The 19,845-nt window shown below is 45.7% G+C and overlaps 9 protein-coding genes and 1 non-coding gene across 10 annotated transcripts; 5 read left to right on the top strand and 5 right to left on the bottom strand. All coding sequences in view use genetic code 12, as the record gives it.

The window, feature by feature from the left end:
• Positions 1-532: 532 nt before the first annotated feature.
• On the top strand, positions 533-2,071 carry CJI96_0001387 (sphinganine kinase; the record flags this gene model as incomplete). The annotated part of the gene is made up of 1 exon (XM_029033076.2): positions 533-2,071. The coding sequence occupies one exon, from the start codon at positions 533-535 to the stop codon at positions 2,069-2,071; it is 1,539 nt and encodes a 512-aa protein (XP_028893391.1).
• A 166-nt stretch (positions 2,072-2,237) lies between these two features.
• On the top strand, positions 2,238-3,884 carry TRM2 (tRNA (uracil(54)-C(5))-methyltransferase; the record flags this gene model as incomplete). The annotated part of the gene is made up of 1 exon (XM_029033075.2): positions 2,238-3,884. One exon carries the CDS (start codon positions 2,238-2,240, stop codon positions 3,882-3,884), a length of 1,647 nt encoding a protein of 548 aa, XP_028893390.2.
• A 231-nt stretch (positions 3,885-4,115) lies between these two features.
• On the top strand, positions 4,116-4,659 carry RPS21B (40S ribosomal protein eS21; the record flags this gene model as incomplete). Its single annotated transcript, XM_029033074.2, has 2 exons — positions 4,116-4,139; positions 4,420-4,659. 2 exons carry the CDS (start codon positions 4,116-4,118, stop codon positions 4,657-4,659), a joined length of 264 nt encoding a protein of 87 aa, XP_028893389.1.
• A 1,638-nt stretch (positions 4,660-6,297) lies between these two features.
• CJI96_0001384 (glycogenin glucosyltransferase) lies at positions 6,298-7,959 on the top strand (the record flags this gene model as incomplete). Its single annotated transcript, XM_029033072.2, has 1 exon — positions 6,298-7,959. One exon carries the CDS (start codon positions 6,298-6,300, stop codon positions 7,957-7,959), a length of 1,662 nt encoding a protein of 553 aa, XP_028893387.2.
• Positions 7,960-8,983: 1,024 nt separating this feature from the next.
• Positions 8,984-10,174, top strand: TIF (translation initiation factor eIF4A; the record flags this gene model as incomplete). Its single annotated transcript, XM_029033071.1, has 1 exon — positions 8,984-10,174. The coding sequence occupies one exon, from the start codon at positions 8,984-8,986 to the stop codon at positions 10,172-10,174; it is 1,191 nt and encodes a 396-aa protein (XP_028893386.1).
• A 394-nt stretch (positions 10,175-10,568) lies between these two features.
• Positions 10,569-13,013, bottom strand: SUL2 (sulfate permease; the record flags this gene model as incomplete). Its single annotated transcript, XM_029033070.2, has 1 exon — positions 10,569-13,013. The coding sequence occupies one exon, from the start codon at positions 13,011-13,013 to the stop codon at positions 10,569-10,571; it is 2,445 nt and encodes an 814-aa protein (XP_028893385.2).
• Positions 13,014-13,918: 905 nt separating this feature from the next.
• CJI96_0001381 (putative phosphotransferase) lies at positions 13,919-16,171 on the bottom strand (the record flags this gene model as incomplete). Its single annotated transcript, XM_029033069.2, has 1 exon — positions 13,919-16,171. The coding sequence occupies one exon, from the start codon at positions 16,169-16,171 to the stop codon at positions 13,919-13,921; it is 2,253 nt and encodes a 750-aa protein (XP_028893384.2).
• A 405-nt stretch (positions 16,172-16,576) lies between these two features.
• HFL2 (negative cofactor 2 transcription regulator complex subunit BUR6) lies at positions 16,577-16,954 on the bottom strand (the record flags this gene model as incomplete). The annotated part of the gene is made up of 1 exon (XM_029033068.1): positions 16,577-16,954. One exon carries the CDS (start codon positions 16,952-16,954, stop codon positions 16,577-16,579), a length of 378 nt encoding a protein of 125 aa, XP_028893383.1.
• A 724-nt stretch (positions 16,955-17,678) lies between these two features.
• Positions 17,679-18,632, bottom strand: SEN2 (tRNA splicing endonuclease subunit SEN2; the record flags this gene model as incomplete). The annotated part of the gene is made up of 1 exon (XM_029033067.2): positions 17,679-18,632. The coding sequence occupies one exon, from the start codon at positions 18,630-18,632 to the stop codon at positions 17,679-17,681; it is 954 nt and encodes a 317-aa protein (XP_028893382.2).
• Positions 18,633-19,493: 861 nt separating this feature from the next.
• CJI96_0001378 lies at positions 19,494-19,565 on the bottom strand. The gene has a single exon. It is a non-coding gene; the product is annotated as a tRNA-His (tRNA).
• Positions 19,566-19,845: the final 280 nt, after the last annotated feature.

Here is a 19,845-nt window from a genome sequence, read left to right as displayed (position 1 = left end):
ACACAGCTTTTATGAGCTACAATCTCTTTGCTGCTACCTTCATATACAATATACTACTCTTAATTCAATTGAGCCATTATTTTCTCAGCTTTGCACACATGTTCAACATCTAAATAGACGATATTGATTCAATGAAAATTTTACTTCACTATATTAGCCACTTCTCTGTTACTACAACTTCTCGCACTGTCGGCGAATTTCGCAACCGTTTCCCGAGGAAGGTGGGTGAATGGCCATCCTCTGGCACAAATTCAACTTCAGCAAGGTATTGAGCTACACCAGCCATATCCACATTCTTAAGATACACTTCGACCTCTATCAACTTTTAGTGATAAAAGTTAGTATAGTTTCCTTGCCCTTTCCTTTTTCTCGTCCCACGTCTCCCCTTACTGTACATATTCTCTATCCAGCACATTGTCGCCCTTGCAACTGAATTTCGTTTTCTTCAAGAGTAACAACCCTTTTGTTGAAACTAAACAACCCCATATCTTCTAAGTTCCTCATTCGCTGCAACTCTGAGCTCACCTCCTCAATGCCCAGATCCATGCACGCCTCTTTGGCGGATGACGTCGCCGAGTCAGTGGACGAAGTTCAACCGTTTTCTGCGCCACAGGAGATGGAGCTTCATCATAGAAAGCAACAGGAGGCCCCAGAAATCTCGGCCAATGAAAAGACAGGAACCAAGGACAGATTGGGCACTCACGATGCTGGCAACAAGTCTAGCGACCACTACAAGTCCCGACTCTCGTCGTTTCGCTATCTTTTGAGGTCTAAGTGTATTCATATCGTGAGAAAAGAGACAGAGGTGCTAGCCAAGTTACAGTGCCAAGTTCGTCGTCCTTGGCTAGACTTCTATTTTGCCTGGACAGCCAATTTGGCGTCGCATACCTTTTATGTGCTAATGCTCCCCGTGCCAGTGTGGTTTGCATCTGCCGGAATTGCCAGAGACTTGGTAGCAGTGCTAGGGTACGGTATTTACGTTTCTGGGTTCTGTAAAGATTTGCTCTGTTTGCCCAGACCAAGGTCACCTCCCTTGCATAGAATCACCATGTCTTCTTATACCACCCAGGAGTACGGATGGCCGCTGTCCCATTCGGCTAACGCTACTGCGGTGACGCTTATTTTATTCGCCAAATTGTACGATTACAGGGATAGCTTTCTGGCACCCACATTGGCATTGTTCACCGTTTTGCTCTTGCTATACTACTTCTCCCTCATTATTGGGCGTATCTACTGTGGCATGCACGGTTTCTTTGACATCTTCACCGGTGCAGTCATTGGAGCTGCTCTCTTTATGTTCCGCCGTTACTACGGGTTGGCATATGATACATGGCTCATGCTTTCTTCTCGAAACGACACCGTGTGGGGGATCACAGCCACAATTATCTTGATTATTCTCGGCAATTTATTCTTGATTCACATATACCCTGAACCTGTGGATGATTGTCCGTGTTTTGATGATTCTGTGGCATTTGTTGGTGTGCTCATAGGGCTTGATTTAAGTCACTTCTTCTTCATTATCGCAGACGGAGCCCCCCTGAACACTCCTTTGTACTCGTTTCTTACCATACCGTACTCATTTGAGAAGTTTGGCATTCTGTTAAGTGCCTTACGTATGGTGCTTGGAATTGTGCTTGTGGTTATATGGAAAGCCATCTCCAAACCAGTACTCTTCACCATTCTTCCGCCAATCTACAAATTTCTTGGTATCTACTTGCCTCGAAAGCAGTATATGCCCACAGCACACTCACGCCAAACCTCGCGCCAAATTCGTTCTCAGTCTCTTTCCAACATGAAGAATGAGCCTTTGTTGGACGTCGATAAAGCGTTGAAATCAGTCAAGGAAGGTGACAAGGATAGTGTTGGACCCGTTGACGACATTGATGCATACGAGCTTCTTGACTACGGAAAGTCTCATCCTTCCGAGCCTCAGGTGGAAGTCAGCATAAGTGGAGTTTTCAGAAAGAGGTACGACGTTGAGATCATTGGTCGTACCATTGTGTACGCAGGAATCCCCTTTATGGCCACATGGGGTTTCATGATAGTTACGAGGCTATTTAGAGTGGCATAATGAACAGCGGATGAAGACGACCACTTTGACTCTCAGAGTCTGGCTGCAATATAGGCCTATCTTCGAACTCTATGTGCAGGTTATCAGCCAATGAGTAGGCGATGAATCTCAGTTACGTAAAGCTTCGCGATGAGACGTAAATATCCATCCTTACCAAGCAGCTGTCATGACTCCTATACAAATGGGGGATCCGAAAAGGCCAATCACAGACCCTGAACAGGGAAACGTGGACAAAAAACCGAAGCCTCAAAAAAGGTACAAGAAAAAGTACAAGGCCAAAGATGTTGATCCCACCCTGCCGATGGGAGTGCTCCAGTTCGAAATCAAAGAGATTCTCGCAGACTTGGGGCTTACCGAAGACCATATCAAAAACGACTTGAGAGAGATTCTCAACGATAAGTCGGTGGAAGAGATTTATCACAGAGAAGTTACAGATGTAGAAATTCTACGGTTATCTTCCAATGGTGATGGCCTAGCAGTCGTGCAGCATCCTGTGAGAAGTGACGGGAAGCAAATCGTCATTGTGCCTTTTGGGTTGCCAGGTGACCTAGTCAAGATCAGAATATTTAAATCGCATCCATTGTATGCTGAGGCAGACCTTCTTGCCATAGAAAAACCGGGTAAGGACAGAGACGATTCCCTCATCAATTGCAAGTACTTCGGTAGATGTTCAGGGTGCCAGTATCAGAACGTCGACTACAACACGCAGCTCGAATTTAAAAGAAACACAATTGCCAATGCATACAAATTCTTTGCACCAGTGCTCTCCAAGAACTCACAACTTCCAGAGATCTCACAGACGCAGCTGTCTCCAATTCAATACAACTATAGAACCAAGCTCACCCCGCATTTCAATGTTCCCAACAAAATTCCAGAGAATTATACGAGGCCAAACGTCGGATTTGGTGCCAAAGGAAGACCTCAGTGGAAAGAAACCGCTGGGGGAGAGGGCTCAATCATGGACATAGAGGAATGCTCCATTGGCACACCTATAGTATTGAAGGGAATGACCAACGAGAGGAAACGTTTTGAAGAGGAGTACAAGAAGTACAAGCGTGGAGCCACCATTCTCTTACGTGAGAACACGATATTGCCTGACTCCGAGGGTAAATTTCACATAGATCAGGGATCCAAGGATTCAAACGATAGTATCTCGACCATAGAGGTTGAGCAAGACAATAAGAAGCTCACCAAGACCTGCGTGACCGAGTCTAGAGCAATTGTCAGAGAGTATGTGAACGGCTTCGTGTTTGAGTTTAGCGCTGGTGAGTTTTTCCAGAACAACAACTCCATATTGCCTATTGTCACCAAATACGTAAAGGATAACCTACGTATTGCGAAATCAAAGCCAGGAGAGCCGAACTACCTTGTTGATGCCTACTGTGGCTCTGGACTATTCTCCATCACTTGCTCGGGAGGAGTCTCAAGAGTCATTGGTGTAGAGGTTAGCGCAGACAGTGTGAAATTTGCTAAAAGAAATGCAGAGAACAACAAGGTTCAGAATGCTGATTTCATTGTTGGCAAGGCTGAAAAGATCTTTGCCAACATCGATACTCCGGCTGAGCGCACATCTGTGATACTTGACCCACCTAGAAAGGGCTGCGACGATGTTTTCTTGAATCAGCTTAGCACATATCATCCAGCGAAAATTGTCTACATCAGTTGCAATGTCCACTCACAGGCTAGAGACGTAGAGTGGTTCATCAATAATACCGAGCATGGCAAGGACTACTACGTGGAGAGCATCAAGGGGTTTGACTTTTTCCCACAAACACACCACGTTGAGTCCGTAGCCGTTTTGGCACTCAAGTAGCATCAATAACTAAAGAGGACACTAAAAACATGCTGTAGTGGAGGAAAGCACGATAAGTATAATATTTTTGCAACATTTTTAGGGCTCGAGCCCTAGCATCTCGGGCGCAATATACAGTGCGAGTTCGTCTACCACCTGCATCCAACCTTCCAAGCGCTCGCAGCGCTGATACCGAAAAAAATTTGAAAACCCTTGTAGAAATCTTTTCAGCATCATCTATAGTCAGCCAACATGGAGAACGATAAGGGTCAATTAGTATGTGAAATCGAATCCAAACAAATAGTCCACAGCTAGTGATATGCACGAAATGCTGAACTTCCCTCCGCAGAGGCGTCAAAGCGATAATCCCAACCCATTTTTTCATAAAAGCTCAAGAGAATCTGTACTTCAGGACCACGTCAGAGCAAGATCATAGCATGAGAAAAGAATTTTTGTTTTGCCCAAACCGCATCCGGTCAAGTCATTTCGAAGAGGCTAGAATCCATCCCGCTATTACTGTGAGACCAACACCCGTAACTTGTATACTAACAGTCAGGTCGAATTGTACGTGCCAAGAAAGTGTTCTGCTTCTAACAGAATCATCAAGGCCAAGGACCACGCCTCTGTCCAGATCAACATTGCCAACGTTGACGAGGAGGGCAGAGCCATCCCAGGTGACAATGTGACCTACGCCTTGTCCGGTTACATCAGAGCTAGAGGTGAGGGTGACGACTCCATCAACAGATTGGCCCAGCAGGACGGTTTGTTGAAGAACGTCTGGTCTTACTCTCGTTAAGAAGGAGGATCTTTTGTATATGTAATGTCATTAATTAAGAAGCGTGATACTGTAGTGAAGCTGATGATGAGTCGTTTAAAGTTTTAAAGAGCTGCAACATAGTGATGAAAGCTATTTTATTTTGCAAAGCATCTGTGGAGTGGTTGCACTTGGTTTCTCAGTGAATTTGCTCTCAAGTGTTGTCTACCAAAGTGCGGTTTTTGAGGTACTTAAAATGGCTGCAAAACACCCTACTAGACATACAGCCTAGCGAGATAGCCCTATGATGCCTCCACAAAATTCATAGTGCAAATCAGAAGGCATAGTGGTCTGACTCATGATAAAGAAGAGCCATTTTCTTCGGCACATTAATCGGGATCATCGAAAAAGCTCCCCCGATGCCAGTTGTCGTCCACCCGTTCGTGAAAGACGCTACTTAGTTCGTATGAAATATCATCCCTCAAAAGTTTTGGCAGTTTTCAGTGTAAATCTTTCCCGAAAATTTAGGTTGCATTCCCACTGATGCACCATTCATCCAGTGCAAACCTTCACTCATAAGCAGTCTACCTTGCAGAGGATATCAGACATAATGCCTGGTTGACAATTCCAAGCCAAACTAGTATCGCCAAACTAGTATCTCCTCAAGGCAACAGCATCTTAGCCCAAAAAATACCCTTCCACCTGATTCTCATGTGTGTGGCGTCCCTAAGACAAGAGGTCCAGTTTCAGCTGCTCCGAATTTAGACAATGTGGTTGAGATAGACGAGGACAATGAAACCTCGAAATGAATCCACATTCCCATACACAACAAGAAATCAAAATTTAACAATGGGCCTTTCCCCCACACAAAAGTACCAACACATCTTAGAGACTCTCCTTCTACAGTCCCCTCCTACACCCATGTTGCACCCACTCGCCTGTCTCGCGCCAGCCTCCCATCTCCCCACGCAAGTCCCAAGTCCGGGGCCGTTTCAATGAGTGCGAAACTAAAACTCTCGTATCATCTGATGCGCTTACAGACAACCACACGAAGAAGATGAACCGAGATGGTGTTCCAAGCCAAAAAGCACCAATTTCAATTTATTGGAATCAACTCTATTTTCTACATTTCTCAGCCGTAGCCTCAACTTTCATGGCTTTTCTTGTATCGCCCCTGGAGCTGCCGCACTTGGTAAGCATCTGGTGGGAGGATGCCCCCCACGCAAGAACCACTCAAGATTGGCCGTTCTCGTGCCACCACTGCCGTGACACATACCACTTTCTTTCTTGTTCGGAGGATCTACTCTGGTTCAATTCTTCCTACCGTTGCTTGTTTTCAATATCGTTACACCCAATTTCCTTCACTTCCTTCTTTTTTCAATCTTCATTTGCTCCACAAAGCTATCACCCTAGAGCGAAATTTTCACTCTCCCCACGGAACCACCCAAACAGTGAAAAACACATCATCACCATAAAAAACAAATCGGGCATTGCTATAAACTCTTGTTAGCTATCTACATTGTTCACTTCCTCATGTTTGCAGTGGCATCTTTGCTTTTCTCTCCAAGCTATCTCCCAGGAGCTCTAGTGCTAGCAAGCCGGCTTCGGCGGCAGCGGTTGCACGGGGCGAGGCTCATACTTTTGGTTGTCCGGACGAATTTCTCCGCCCGCCAGTTGCAAATGTTGGCCCTGGCGTGGGACGAGGTCATCGACGTGAAAGAGATCCAACAGAAAAACGAAAACTTGAATTTGGAAGCCAAAAACGCCAATCGCTTCACCTCATGGCATCACGCCCACTCTGCCACTTTTACGAAGCTCCAGCTTTGGGCTTTGGACTACGACAAGGTGCTCTACCTTGACTGCGACACTTTGCCCAGGGCACCGTCGGGCGCGCAGGTAACCGACCTTTTGGCGCTAGAGCTCCTGCCAGGTGCAGTGGCGGCCGCCCCAGAGGCTGCCTGGCCTGATACCTTTAACACGGGAGTGATGGTGTTGAAGCCCGATAAGGGTGTTTACGGTGAAATGCTCAATAAATTGAGCACTTTGGAATCCTATGATGGAGGCGATCAGGGGTTCTTGAACGGGTTTTTCAATCCTTGCCCGGACTGGTTGGCTAACGCTATTGCGCAGTGGACTTTTTCGCAGCCAGAGGTGACCCCCGAGAGGGCTGCTTCTACTGGAGCCATTCCCACGAATGGTAGGGATGCTCGCCTGCTGAGTTGGGTTCCCATTCCGTATGTGTACAATGCTGCTGCTGGAGCGTCATTCCGAAACTACGCCCTCGACTTTTACGCTGCTGCTGCTGGCTCCATGGCTGACGTCCGCTGTATCCACTATGTAGGTCCCCACAAGCCGTGGCACGGGCTGAACAACGCCCTTGACGATGAATGGTGGGCTGCGTGGCACGAGTATTCGGATCTGAGCCCAGACGAATTGACCAGGGAAAAGAGCCCAGACGAAAGAGACTTCACCATCAGGGTGCTTGAAGTGCCCTCTGAAGAGAAGCCAGAGCCGCATAGCGAGCCCATTTTTGCAACCAAACTGGCGAGCCAGTGGACAGAGGAATTGGCGCTTCCAAAGGACGATCATGTGCCTCAGCAGCATCACGAGACGACTCTTACGCCGGCAGATCTTTGTGACCCTCTCAAATACATCGAAGAGTTCGGTCCAACTGAGGAAACAGCTGCGTGGGACGCCACGAGAGAGGCTCCTCCGCTAGTGACACCAGACCGTTCTGAAGATTTCGAGCTAGAGATGAAACAGTTCAAGTCAACATGGGACCAGCCGGACGAGACGTTGGATGAACCACAGAGAGTAATCGACGAGGAAGTGCATCATGCTCCTCTGCATCGCTACGACCCTATAGAAACGACTACCTTGTACCAGCAGATCCACGACGACTTGGAGCCGGATTTACATGATCCTCCTCAACGTGAAGCAGCTTCTTTTGGTGGTGATGCCGCTGTGGTCGAGGAACCAATAAATGCTGCGAAGGATGGTCTCTTTGGTGTTTACCACTCGCAGGTGGCAGAACGCGTGTTCAATGACCGTTCTGACTACACGCCCCTGCATTCCCTCTTGTTGAAAGAGAAGCTTAAAGAAGAACAGATCATGCGGGCAATAAAAGCTCAGGACGAGGAAGAAGACTCAGATGAGGAGGACGATTTGAATACGGATGGCAAGGATGAAGTTGAAGACGAAGAGGAAGAATTTGCACAAGTCGAAGAGGGGGATTCTAACCATGACGAAGATGTATCTACCAATATTGTCCCAAATTTGAAGCCAGTCTTTCCGTGGGAGCTCAGACCTGATCGTGTGGTAGAGAGAACCTTTGATTTTTGACCCAGGAAGCATCTGTGCAATCATCATTAGCGAGATACAATGCAAAAACATATAGACTCCACGCTTAATTTTGAAACTCAATGGAATTACCCAAAATGATAAAAAGACTGTACTTATATGGCTGCTTGCCACATGGCTGCAAAATCAAATCAGCTTTTGTCTAATCGATTAGGCTGTCAATCGAAAACCGAGACAAAATAAAATGCTAATATAGGGAGTAAGACCTTTCTCAAACAACGTTAAATAATCTAAAATTTTGTCGAAGTGACGTAACGTTTATCGCTAATATCCTAGACTAATTGGTCTGGTTTCCGGCGAAGCGAGCACGAGGGGTTGCAAAATTCAACAAGCAACAAGGCTTGAAACTACATAGGTTGTACGCATGAATTTGACACATATTTCGATCCTTCGATGTTCGCGAACAATGTAAAAGTTGAAGGCTGTCACCTTTTGACCTTACTGTTGCAATGCGTAGTCGGACTTCTCCGTTCGTTGGTAAATCTGTATCGTTCCTCTTTTAAAGCGCAAATCGTGAACAGTCGACAAAACATCTCAAAAGCCCTGTTCCTGGAAGCCAATTTGAGTCATGAAACAACGAGGCACCTTTAATTCTGCTATAATACAATCGTATTTTAGAAAAATATGAAAAGTCTTAGGCGACTTGACCTGGAATCCAGGGTCCCAGTATACTTCTGTCACGTGACTGCACACCTTCGTATCGATGTCATCCCTTGAATTTCTAAAAATTAGCGAGAGACAAGAACATATTCAATTTTTCTTTGAACTCATGAAGACAACCTAAACAAGTCTCTTGAACCTCGAGCCATCACATTGTCTCAATGGCTAGGAATCGGCAGAAGTATGACCTCCTGGAAAGGTTACCCGGTCATGAAAAATTTTTGTAGGTGCCATATGCAGTGTATTCAGGGCATACCACCATACAGTAAGGCGAGTCTCATTAAAAAAAAAAAAAATCACCACTAGGACATCTTAAAAAACCCCCTTAGTAAAACTTACTACCACCATGTCCAACGGAATCCAGGAAGTCGACGCCGGCTTGATCGAGTCCAACTACGACAACGTCGTGTACTCCTTTGACGACTTGAACCTTAAACCAGAGATCGTTAGAGGTATTTTCGGTTACGGTTACGAATCGCCATCTGCCATTCAGCAGAGAGCCATCTTGCCTATCACCGAAGGTAGAGACGTGTTGGCCCAGGCCCAGTCTGGTACCGGTAAGACTGCCACCTTCACCATTTCTGCTTTGCAGAACATTGACGTCAACGAGAAGGCTACCCAGGCTTTGATCTTGGCTCCAACCAGAGAGTTGGCTTTGCAGATCCAGAACGTCATCTCCCACATTGGTTTGTACTTGAAGGTTTCCGTCCACGCTTCTATTGGTGGTACCTCTATGGCTGACGATATCGAGGCCTTCAGATCTGGTGTCCAGATTGTCGTGGGTACTCCTGGTAGAGTGTTCGACATGATCGACAGAAGATACTTCAAGACCCACAAGGTTAAGATGTTCATTTTGGATGAGGCCGATGAGATGTTGTCGTCTGGTTTCAAGGAGCAGATCTACAACATCTTCAAGTTGTTGCCAGAGACCACCCAGGTTGTTCTTTTGTCCGCCACTATGCCCCAGGACGTGTTGGAGGTCACCACCAAGTTCATGAACAACCCTGTCCGTATTTTGGTCAAGAAGGACGAGTTGACCTTGGAAGGTATCAAGCAGTACTACATCAACGTTGAGGAGGAGGAGTACAAGTTCGACTGTTTGTGTGACTTGTACGACTCTATTTCCGTCACCCAAGCTGTCATCTTCTGTAACACCAGAGCCAAGGTTGAGTCTTTGATGGCTAAGTTGAAGGAGAACAACTTCACTGTGTCTGCTATTCACGCTGACTTGCCTCAGGGTGAGAGAGACACCATTATGAACGAGTTCAGATCCGGTTCTTCTAGAATTTTGATCTCCACCGATTTGTTGGCCAGAGGTATCGATGTCCAGCAGGTCTCTTTGGTTATTAACTACGACTTGCCTGCTAACAAGGAGAACTACATCCACAGAATTGGTAGAGGTGGTCGTTTCGGTAGAAAGGGTGTTGCCATCAACTTTGTCACCTCCCAGGATGTCGGTATGATGAGAGAGATTGAGAAGTTCTACTCCACCCAGATTGACGAGATGCCAGCTGACATTGGTTCTTTGTTCAGTTAAGCGGTGTGTACCATACACGTATAGCATGTTTACAACTTATTTTTAATCATTGCTACAATTGATATATTGTTGAATTTGATGTAGCCCAAACCGATATTGATCACTAAAGTCTAGATAATCGTCAATTTTATTTTTCGTAGTGGGAGTGGCTTTGAGTGATAGGACTTTCTTGAGAGGAGGCAGTACTCAGTGATAGAATTTACTTCTTTGATCGTCCAATTATTCTTGACGCCACATCATAAAACACATTTCAAAATTGCCTCCGATCTGACTCATTCACTAAGTCACATCCTATTACGTTTTGACTATTACCCGAGATATGTATTGACCCCAATCTAAAAAAGCTAAATAATAAATAATCTGGTTAGAACTGAAGTATGTTTGAATGCTATGCTCAAACGTAATCTGGAATATCAAAATGAATAAATGGAGTGTTGGATCCCACGGCAGGGAAATATGAATTGTTCTCTAAATCATCCTCCTGAGTAGCAATGTTGACATAGGTCTTTTCGCTCACCAATTCGGTGTCACCATAAGAACCAAAGCCCGCACGCACCAAGCCCCTTCTTACCCAAGGCGAGTTGATGCCGCTGAAGTGGAACTCGACTTCCCTATCGGCATAGTTGTTCAAGGCTTTACGTATATCGACCAATGCCTGGATAGCTGTTGCATCTATGGATGGAACACAAGAAAAGTCAAAGTGGATTATTCTCAATAATGGTCTTGTGTCTTCCTCTCTGTGATCTTCAAGTTTGCTGCCGAACTTGTCTTTCCAAAATGGAAGTCTCCATCTCAAGGGACCTGGGTCATTCCATGGTCTGTCACCAGGATTGGCAAACAGACGAGGATTGCCTCTTCTGGTAAGTCTCTTAGCTTCATCAGCAACACGATCAACTTGGTCAGAAGCGTTAGGGTAAGCAAATGCTTCTACTGGACGAAAGACAATGACACCAGGTGGAGGTGGCTGCACATGAACATCCTTATTGGTGTTATACTGATTCAAAGGAACCCATCTAGTATGAAATCTGATATTGGGGTTCTGTTTCACCAACTCGCCCGCAGTTGGAACCACCTTTTCCACATCGCCAACTTTAAATTTGTTAGCACCCGTTGATTGATAGGAAGCATTAGACAAAACTTGCTGAATCTCAACTTCGGAAGCAGAAGAAGACACAGATGCAGAGTCGGTGAATTTGATGGTGGGATTGATCACCTCGGCAACTCTAATTTTGCCCAAAAACTGACCCTGGGGTTTGGCCACTCTAAAGAGCAAAATGGCAGCAGAGGCAGCAATGGCGAAGTAAATACCGTTCTCGATAGATGAAAAAACTGTGATAATTACTGCAATCAAAAACAAACCACAGTCCAAAGGAGCAACCTCCCACAAATTCCATGTAGCTCTCCAATGAGAGATCAAGTCAGAGACAGCATGAATGATCACCGCAGACAAGGTGGCTTTTGGAATGTAGTAGAATGCATCAGTCAAACAGTACAAGGCAAGAAGAACAACACCACCAGTGAAAATACCAGCAAGTGGAGTTCTGACACCACACTTGGCCTTCAAAGCAGATCTCGAGAAGGAACCGGTGGCAGGATAAGCGTTGAAAAAAGTACCAATCAAGTTGTTGACACCAATGGCGATCAACTCCTGATCAGGAACGATCTTGTAGTCGTTAATTCTACCGAAGGATTTAGAAATGGCAATGTGCTCTAAAAGCAAAATAATCGTAGACACGGGAATCTCAGAAGCCATGTCACCAATAATACCATCAGGAATGTTCATCACACCAACGTGTCTGAGGCCAGAAGGCACCACACCAATTGTCTTGATGGAGCCTTTAAATTTGCTTTTTGGGCCATCAAACTTCTTGAGTTGAGGATGAATAATACCCCAAGATATGGCAGTGGTCACTATTAAAATAACTGCATTTCTCAACTGTTGGATGTAAAAAAACCACTGCTTTCTGCGAGGCCAACGCTTCATGGCATACTCACAGCTGAACTTCCATGTGTACAAGATGAACAAAGGAACAAGACCAAAAGCAGCGTTCACGTTAGTCTTCGGAAGGTTCTTGAGAGTATCAATGACAACATCACAAGAGGAGTTTCTTGTGTTCACAGCAGAACCATAGCCCATAAGCGCAGGCACCTGGCCTGACATGATATTAAAAGCCGAGCCAGACATGAATCCCATGACAGCAGGCAACGAGATGAACTCAAGAATGAAACCTATGCGAATAATACCAATTCCAGCAGCAATACCACCGCAAATTAATGATAAAAATGTGGCGATTTCGGGCGCTGCGTACTTGTCCCCAGCATGCTCTTGTACTTTGGCAATTACCTTACCGACCTGAAGAGACATCACAGCGACAGGACCAATGGAGACATCTTTTGAAGTGGCAAAGAAAGAGTAAATAAAAACACCAACGAACGAAGAGTATAAACCATACTCTGCTGGTAACCCAGCCAATTGAGCATACGACATACTCTGGGGAACCAACACCACTCCTACAGTGATTCCTGCAACCAAATCACCATACAACCACTTACCGTTGTAGTGCAAAATCCAACTGGCGATGGGAAAAAGCGACTTGAGATAATGCTTGACTTTCTCTCCAGGATGGGCAACTAGGTTTTTTCCATAATCGACGACGTTGGGGTCGTTTTCAAGATATTCGGGTACAATGACGTTACTGTCGTACGGGTCGTGGATGGGCTGGTGCTCTCTCTGGAACTCATGACTCTGCACCCTTGAAGCTCTGGACGAATCGTACCTCTGGACCTCCGGGACGTTTGAGATGGCCTCTTCCAAGGAGAACCTTTCTTGAAGCGTCATGGAGGGGGATATTAAAGAGGGTTGGTTGGGTTGAAAAATGGCTGCGAAAAATGTGCTAGAAATCAGCCGTATAAATAATGCAATAAAAAGTGAAGATTTGGGGGGTAATTTAGGTTTGGAACCTATTCTTTTGTGTGAATGATCTGTTATGCAAGAAAATGGGGGTAAATGTCGACGTTTCCTAGGCAATTTTATTCAATGTGGTTGTGGCACCTTTTTATATATATGCATTAGCTATCCACAGTTTTGCCAATGTACGTTGGTCACGTGAAAGGCGGTGAAAATCAGCTTTCCGTGAACTTTTGTTCCGTGAAAATCAAATAAATGAACACTCATGGCTCCACTGATTCCAAGTATCCAATTTTCATCTTTCCACGAGGTCTATGACACTTTCAAATCGTCTCCTTTTGCTCGCCCTCATATGAAGCAATTGCTCTGAAAATCTCATCTGATCACGTGCCGTGTTGCAATGTAAGCGAATCTGACAAATGCACCGAATTTTCCTTCTGCACAGCCAATTGTGCGCAATTTCGTCAGCTCCATTGATCTTTTTACAGGATCTTTCGCATATTTATTGGTAAAGATATTTGGAGAAGGATAAAAGGACTTTTTTTATTTGTCTTTTTGGTTTTATTTCTTCAATAAAGCACAGTCTGGTTAGTTTTGCTAAGTTCAACGATTTGAATGAAATTTTTAGGCTCTCAAGGAGTTGCGCACTTTTGAAACCACACAAGAGTGTTTGGAACTCTGATCTCTGCTAATAAGTCTAAGGTGCCTTAATTTACATCCACAATTTGTCTACAGCCGCACATATGACGACGAGTACCTACATGTCTTTGTCGAAATCTCATGTGTAAAATTCGTCTCTGTAAACCGATTCAATCAGCCATGCACGTGGTTCACACTCAGTTGGCGGCCTCAACCTCGTCAACCATCTTTCTGTACTCTTGCTGCTTGTAGCACTGGTCCAAAAACACCTTATACTTGCAAGCCAAGAGTTTTCTGTCTGGGTGGCTGTCTTTGTGGGGCATGACAACTTTACCCGGTCCGGTAAGCTTCTCCATTGTCTGCCACAAACGATCCCCTGGATCAGTGGTCTTAGCGGTGGTAATAGAATCGCTCTTCTTTGCGTCTGACAAGCTGGTCAATGGTTTGAATTCGCTTCTGGCCTTGGCAGCCAAGCCTTTTGACACTTTTTGTGAGGTGTTCAGCTTGGATCCGAACGACAAAGTTTGCTCGTCCTCGGAATCACTGTCTGAAGCAGTGTCAACCTTTGGTGACTTTGGTGGTGCAGTCTGGTTGAAGTAATCCTGAGGCTCTTCACCGACAGTGGACATGTGCATTGGAGCGCCGCCGTAGCCTAAGGCTCCCAAATTGGTATGGGAAGCAGTGGCTGATGGAGCAGTGTAAGGAGAACCTAATGGGGAGTCTGCCCTCTTGTTGCTAATATTTTTCAAGTCAGTTTGCGACTTAGCCAACGAATCCTTTCTAGCACGACCACCGCTATTGATGTGTTCTTCAACCAATTCTTGAGCTGCAACAGCACCCAACAAAGCACTACCAAACACAACGGCGGCATCAATGTATCTTGGAATGATAATTGGCAATCCAGTACAGTCAGCAAGTAATCTCATCAATAAACCGTTACGGCACTGGCCACCAGACATGTACACGCATTTGATCTGGTGCCCGCCCTTCTCCATCTCTTCGATGATTTGTCTAGTCTGCTGAGCAATGAACTCACAAGCACCAAAGTATTGAATTGCCAAATCCTTGACAGAAGAGTCCATGGATTGACCAATGATGTTGGCACGCATATTGGGGTCGGCAATGGGGGATCTGTTACCATGGAAGTCACCGTAAAAAAAGATATGTTTTGCTAATGCAACAACAGATCTGCTGTTGGTTTCGGTAACCATATTTTCTAAGACCAAGTTCAAGTAATCAAACTTGGACAAATTGGAGGCGTCAGCCAAGTGCACCAACTCACCATGAGCTGGGTGAGTGGACAACACATGAGCCAAAAGTGCGCCAGTGCAAGATTGACCACCTTCAGCAAGCCAGTATCCAGGAGCCATGACATCTCTGTAAGGACCCCACACACCTTTGACAAAGCATGGTTCTTTAGTCATCGAAACATGGCATGTAGAAGTTCCTGCTACTGCGGCAATACGACCACAGGCCGTCTCCATAGAGCCATTGGAGTCCTGAGACAATTCTGGATGGGTTGGAAGATCAACCTTGGCGGCGACGGTTCCGACCCATCCGGCGTAGGCGTCAATGACACCGCTTCCCACGATGGTTTCAGTTGTCAACCCCAACTCTTCAGCTGATTTAGGGGTAAGTTTTCCGACAATGTCACCGGCGCTCAAAAAGGTACCGTTCTTGCCAGGAACACCACCCAACTTCTGGAAATCATTTGCTGCCAATTCAGGCAAATCTACTTGTTCTAAAAATTCCTTGGACCAGCCTGTTTCAGAACCATCAACTCCGATAGGCACGAAGCCTTGCTTACATACAGTAGAGCAGTAAGAACGGGCCTCAGAGCCGGTGGCCTTATGGGTCAAGTAGTCGGCCAAATCGTAGAATTTTAAGTCGTCCAAGCCCTTGGGTCTGTTATGCTTCAACCACTTGATCTTTGGCAACTCCATTTCGATAGACATCTGCCCACCCACATACTTGAGGGCCTTATCGCCAGTGGCGTTGATAGCGTTAGTTTCATCCGGAGCACGGTGGTCCATCCACAAGATGATGTTGGTCTTGTCATCGTTGAAATCAGGACCAACAGCAGCTGGAGCATCCTTGGACTCGGAAATGGCCACGAGAGAACACGTAGCATCAAAACCAATACCGAACACCTCCGAGCCGTCAACGCCCGAGTCGCGAAGCACGCTCTTGACACAGAAACAGATGGCGTTCCAGATCTCTGTGGAGTTTTGAGTGATGTGGTTTCTCTTCAACTCGTTACGAGTGATGGGTCTTTCACAAAGACCCAAGATCAACCCGTTGGTGTCAATGATACATGCTCTAGCCGAGCCGGTACCGACATCCACGCCTACGAAATACACGTCAGGCTGGGGCTGGTGGCTCAACTGGTGAGTGTTGAAGAAAGAGGACTTTCTTGAGGACAAGCTGGTGTGGGATTTGTTGTAGACCATGCTCGTTATGATATCGTTGGGATAACAGTAGTATATGTGTTGTACTAACGGGACATACCTTCTTTATATGGTTAGTTGCTGGCGCATTGTGCAGGATATCATAGTATATATGAATTCTGGGGCGTTATGGGAAGGCAACAGCAATGAGGTGAAAAGGGCAAAAACTGTAGAAGTTGCCGTTTTAGGTGCCGACTGATATGGCTTCTGAAGCACGACGACACGTGTGGAAAAGGATCGCGGCAAGTACATTCGACTTACTCCATCTAGGAGAGAAACGTGAAATGAGCTTCTCGAAGCCGGTATTACCTCCACCGAGCCGCGCGGGCAGCCAATGACGTAGCGAGATTATCACGCGATGGATATACACGTGCTATATGTCACATGCGCTCTGGCACATGATGGCCATCACTTGGACTGGTACTTCAGCACTGCATCCACCAAAAAGTCAAACTGCTCAGTGTTCTCAACAGCAGCACGAACATGAGAAGCGGCGATTCTCCTTACACCGGCAGCTTTGGCCTCCTTAATCGCCGCCTCCACTAGATTGGCCATGAAAATCTCCAACGCCCGTCCCACAACAATGGGCGTCGCCTGAGCAACCTTGCCAATCTCTTCGTCAGACTGCATAATCTTCTTGATCCTGGCAGCTGGAAAATGGGTTTTGATTTTATCGAAAGAAGCGAGAATGGTGTCTTCAGATACCTTCTCCTCCTGGGGCGTGGTCACGGGCGCCTGCTCCTCCTTCTCGTCTGGAGGATTAATCAACGAGCTTATGTCGGCCATGTCGAGAGTGAAAACCGTTCAAAAAGTGGGTATGTTAGTGTTTGTGCTTGCGTTTGTCTGCATAGAAGTAGGCATTTCGGGAGGAAAGTAGGCCTCTTTAAATACTCGCCGCGACTGCCACTTAGCGATGGAGCGCGCTGGCCGTGTGCAGGGCTGCTGCCTCAGGGCTTTCTTTGGCCTTGTTTACATGGCAAAGCGATGAGAAGAGCTCACACTTTATTTATGGTTCTGATGGGACTGGAAAGCTAAGGTATGTAACGCTTTCTCTGTTTAAATGTCGGGATTATCCTCTTTTTTTTTCTTTTTCCTTCATTACATTTCTTTCTTTTTGCTTGTTTCTTCTCTTTGCTTTCTGGTATGAGGCCATCTTTCTTGCCTCTTAGATCCCGCCGGCATTTGAATGACACAGAAATGATGAATACTGGCTATGAACTTCATGGACAGCTGCTGTATTATCGGCATTGTGCTTGGATGTGACTTGTCGACAAAGTCCTCTGATCTACGCTTGTAACACATGACATCTCTCCTATTTTAAACCCCGATGCGTTTCGCAGCCACATCCACATAAGCACCGCATACGGAAGCTCTTTAAATCATCACTCCTAGCGAACTAATCTCCTCTACATGTTGCAAACAAGGTATACATCAGCTTTGTCGTAACTTTCATTACCTTAATCTATCACTAACCAAGTCCCATATTAGGGATCCTATTATCACCAGGCTATCACTCCCTAGTCCGGCTAGGGCTCCAGCGCTTATAGACAACTTCACACACCTTGTAGAGCTGTAAAAGACGTAACACTATCCGCCTGGGCGAGTCCCTTGACTCCCATACTTCTTGCAACTGTTCCTCAGAGGGTTCCTCTACGTACACGAATATGAGTGTCTTCCTCACGCCTCCAATCACTCGGGCCACAGCCAAGGTATCTTCCCACAGCTTATTGTGCTCTGTTTTCAACACAAGAACGCCAAATTCTGCGTGGTGAAACGGAGGGCCTCGCTTGTACAAGAGAAATGAGCAGCCAAACTTGATGCCGTTACGAACACACCACCCAAGGCTTCGGTAGTGATGATATACCACATAGTTCCTGAGAAACTCACCTAAACGATCCAAGTTCGGAAGATTTTCGTTGCTAGTGATAGTAGAACCACAAAAAGCATCAGCAGCAAGTTTTAATGTCGCCAACTCTTTGAGTACCTCTTCACCAACGCTCACTTCTGCAGCTTCCAATGCAAATGTCAAGAAAAATGCCTCGACAGCCTCGAGCTGGAGAAACTCAAGATCCACTAGCGTGTGCAAGTTGACATCTTGTTCTTCAGCAGCCTCTTTCATGTCCCCTTTGGCTGCCTTAGTGAATGCTACTTCACTCGCCTCAGCCATCTTCTTCTTTATCTCTTCCCATTGCTGCTTCTCCTCTGAGCTCAATTCCCTCTTTCGCTCCTCAACCTCATACCGCTGATGCTGCGCCCGCAATTCCTTAAAGATACGCCTCTGGCGCCTTCTTTCGCTCGTTACTGCCTCGCTCGACCCTGTGGTTTCACCCAACACTCTGGTCTTGAACGTCGGCTCCAGTCGTGAAAGAGTGCCCTTGCCAAAGAACCCGTTGTTCCATGCCCTTTTCATATCGCTTTCTTGTCTTACAGCGAAAACACCAGGCTGTTCAAATACAATCTTCATTCTGGGCTCCCGTGGTGGTGACCGTAGACATATACAAGCCACACGGATCCATAGCCAGAGCCACGAAAGCCCATTGGTCACATTCACTAAGGGCAAGTGGCCTCGAGTATCTACGGAAAGCTCGACGGGAAGAGGATTACGGTGGATTCTGTTGAGCTCTTTTCTTGATCTTTTGTTCATGCTAGTTGGTTAATCAACTGTCTTAAAATTTCATCGTACACCTCAGATACCGTAGTAGTCTATATTTGTGGCTCACAGCGTGACCTTCGAGCAACACGAATGTTTTTGTCATCTTTGGTGTAGAAGAGGGGAGAACATACTCTTTGTGGTCGGTTGTGGGCTATAAATGTGTGTAGTCATAATGACTGGGGATTATCTCTTCACCTTTTTTTCTCGCTCTGTTATACTGCTAGGACGCTCAGTGCGGGTAACACTAAGTTAAGGGCACCAAAAGGGACAGTCAAGATCACTACAGTACGTTCCTGAACTTTTGTATGATTGAAAACAGTATGTATTTGAATTCTTTTGTGTCGCTGTCAATGTCGAATGATGTTGTTGTGGTTCACTGTTCAAAGAGAATGGCTGCAACCTAAATGGCTAGGTGAGAAGCTGCAGCGTTAAGATCACTGAATCTCGAATATCATCAACGAGACTTGTGTATAGAGATTTGAAGCCTCGATCTATCCTTGAAAAACAAAATTTACCAATACTATAGGGAGTGTGTGTATTTGCAAGCTGAACCTCAAAATTATATCTTTCAAGCTGTATAGCATGCGCAATTGAAAAATGGACACCTTTGATCAATTCCTTAGAAAGAGTAGACCTTAAACAATTCAAAACTATTGAAATCAAAAAAAAAATTGCCGGCCCCAGGAATCGAACCTGGGTTTGTTCGGCCACAACGAACTGTACTAACCACTATACTAGACCGGCTTTGTTGAGATAATTCATGTGCACACCGAACATGAGACTACAAATGATTTTATATGTAGGATGAGCGTAGACTTTTTTTTTTTTTTGCAAAAACATGATGTTTAAGCAGGAGTTTCGCATAAGTTTCAGCTACACGTTTCCGGGGGATCTTCAAGGTATCGACAAAACTGAAATAAGTAGCCATGTTTACATGTCTTTCATGGCCATTTCACAAAGTTTGTGCAACCTGCTGCCTTGGACACCCTTCCCATCGTTCAAATTTTGCCCAGATCTTCATCAG

The sequence above is a fragment of the Candidozyma auris genome, chromosome 1 (genome assembly GCF_003013715.1).
Source record: "Candidozyma auris chromosome 1, complete sequence".
NCBI lineage: Eukaryota > Fungi > Ascomycota > Pichiomycetes > Serinales > Metschnikowiaceae > Candidozyma > Candidozyma auris.
The sequence above is the reverse complement of the archived record's forward strand: the minus strand, read 5'-3'. Positions and strand labels throughout refer to the sequence as shown.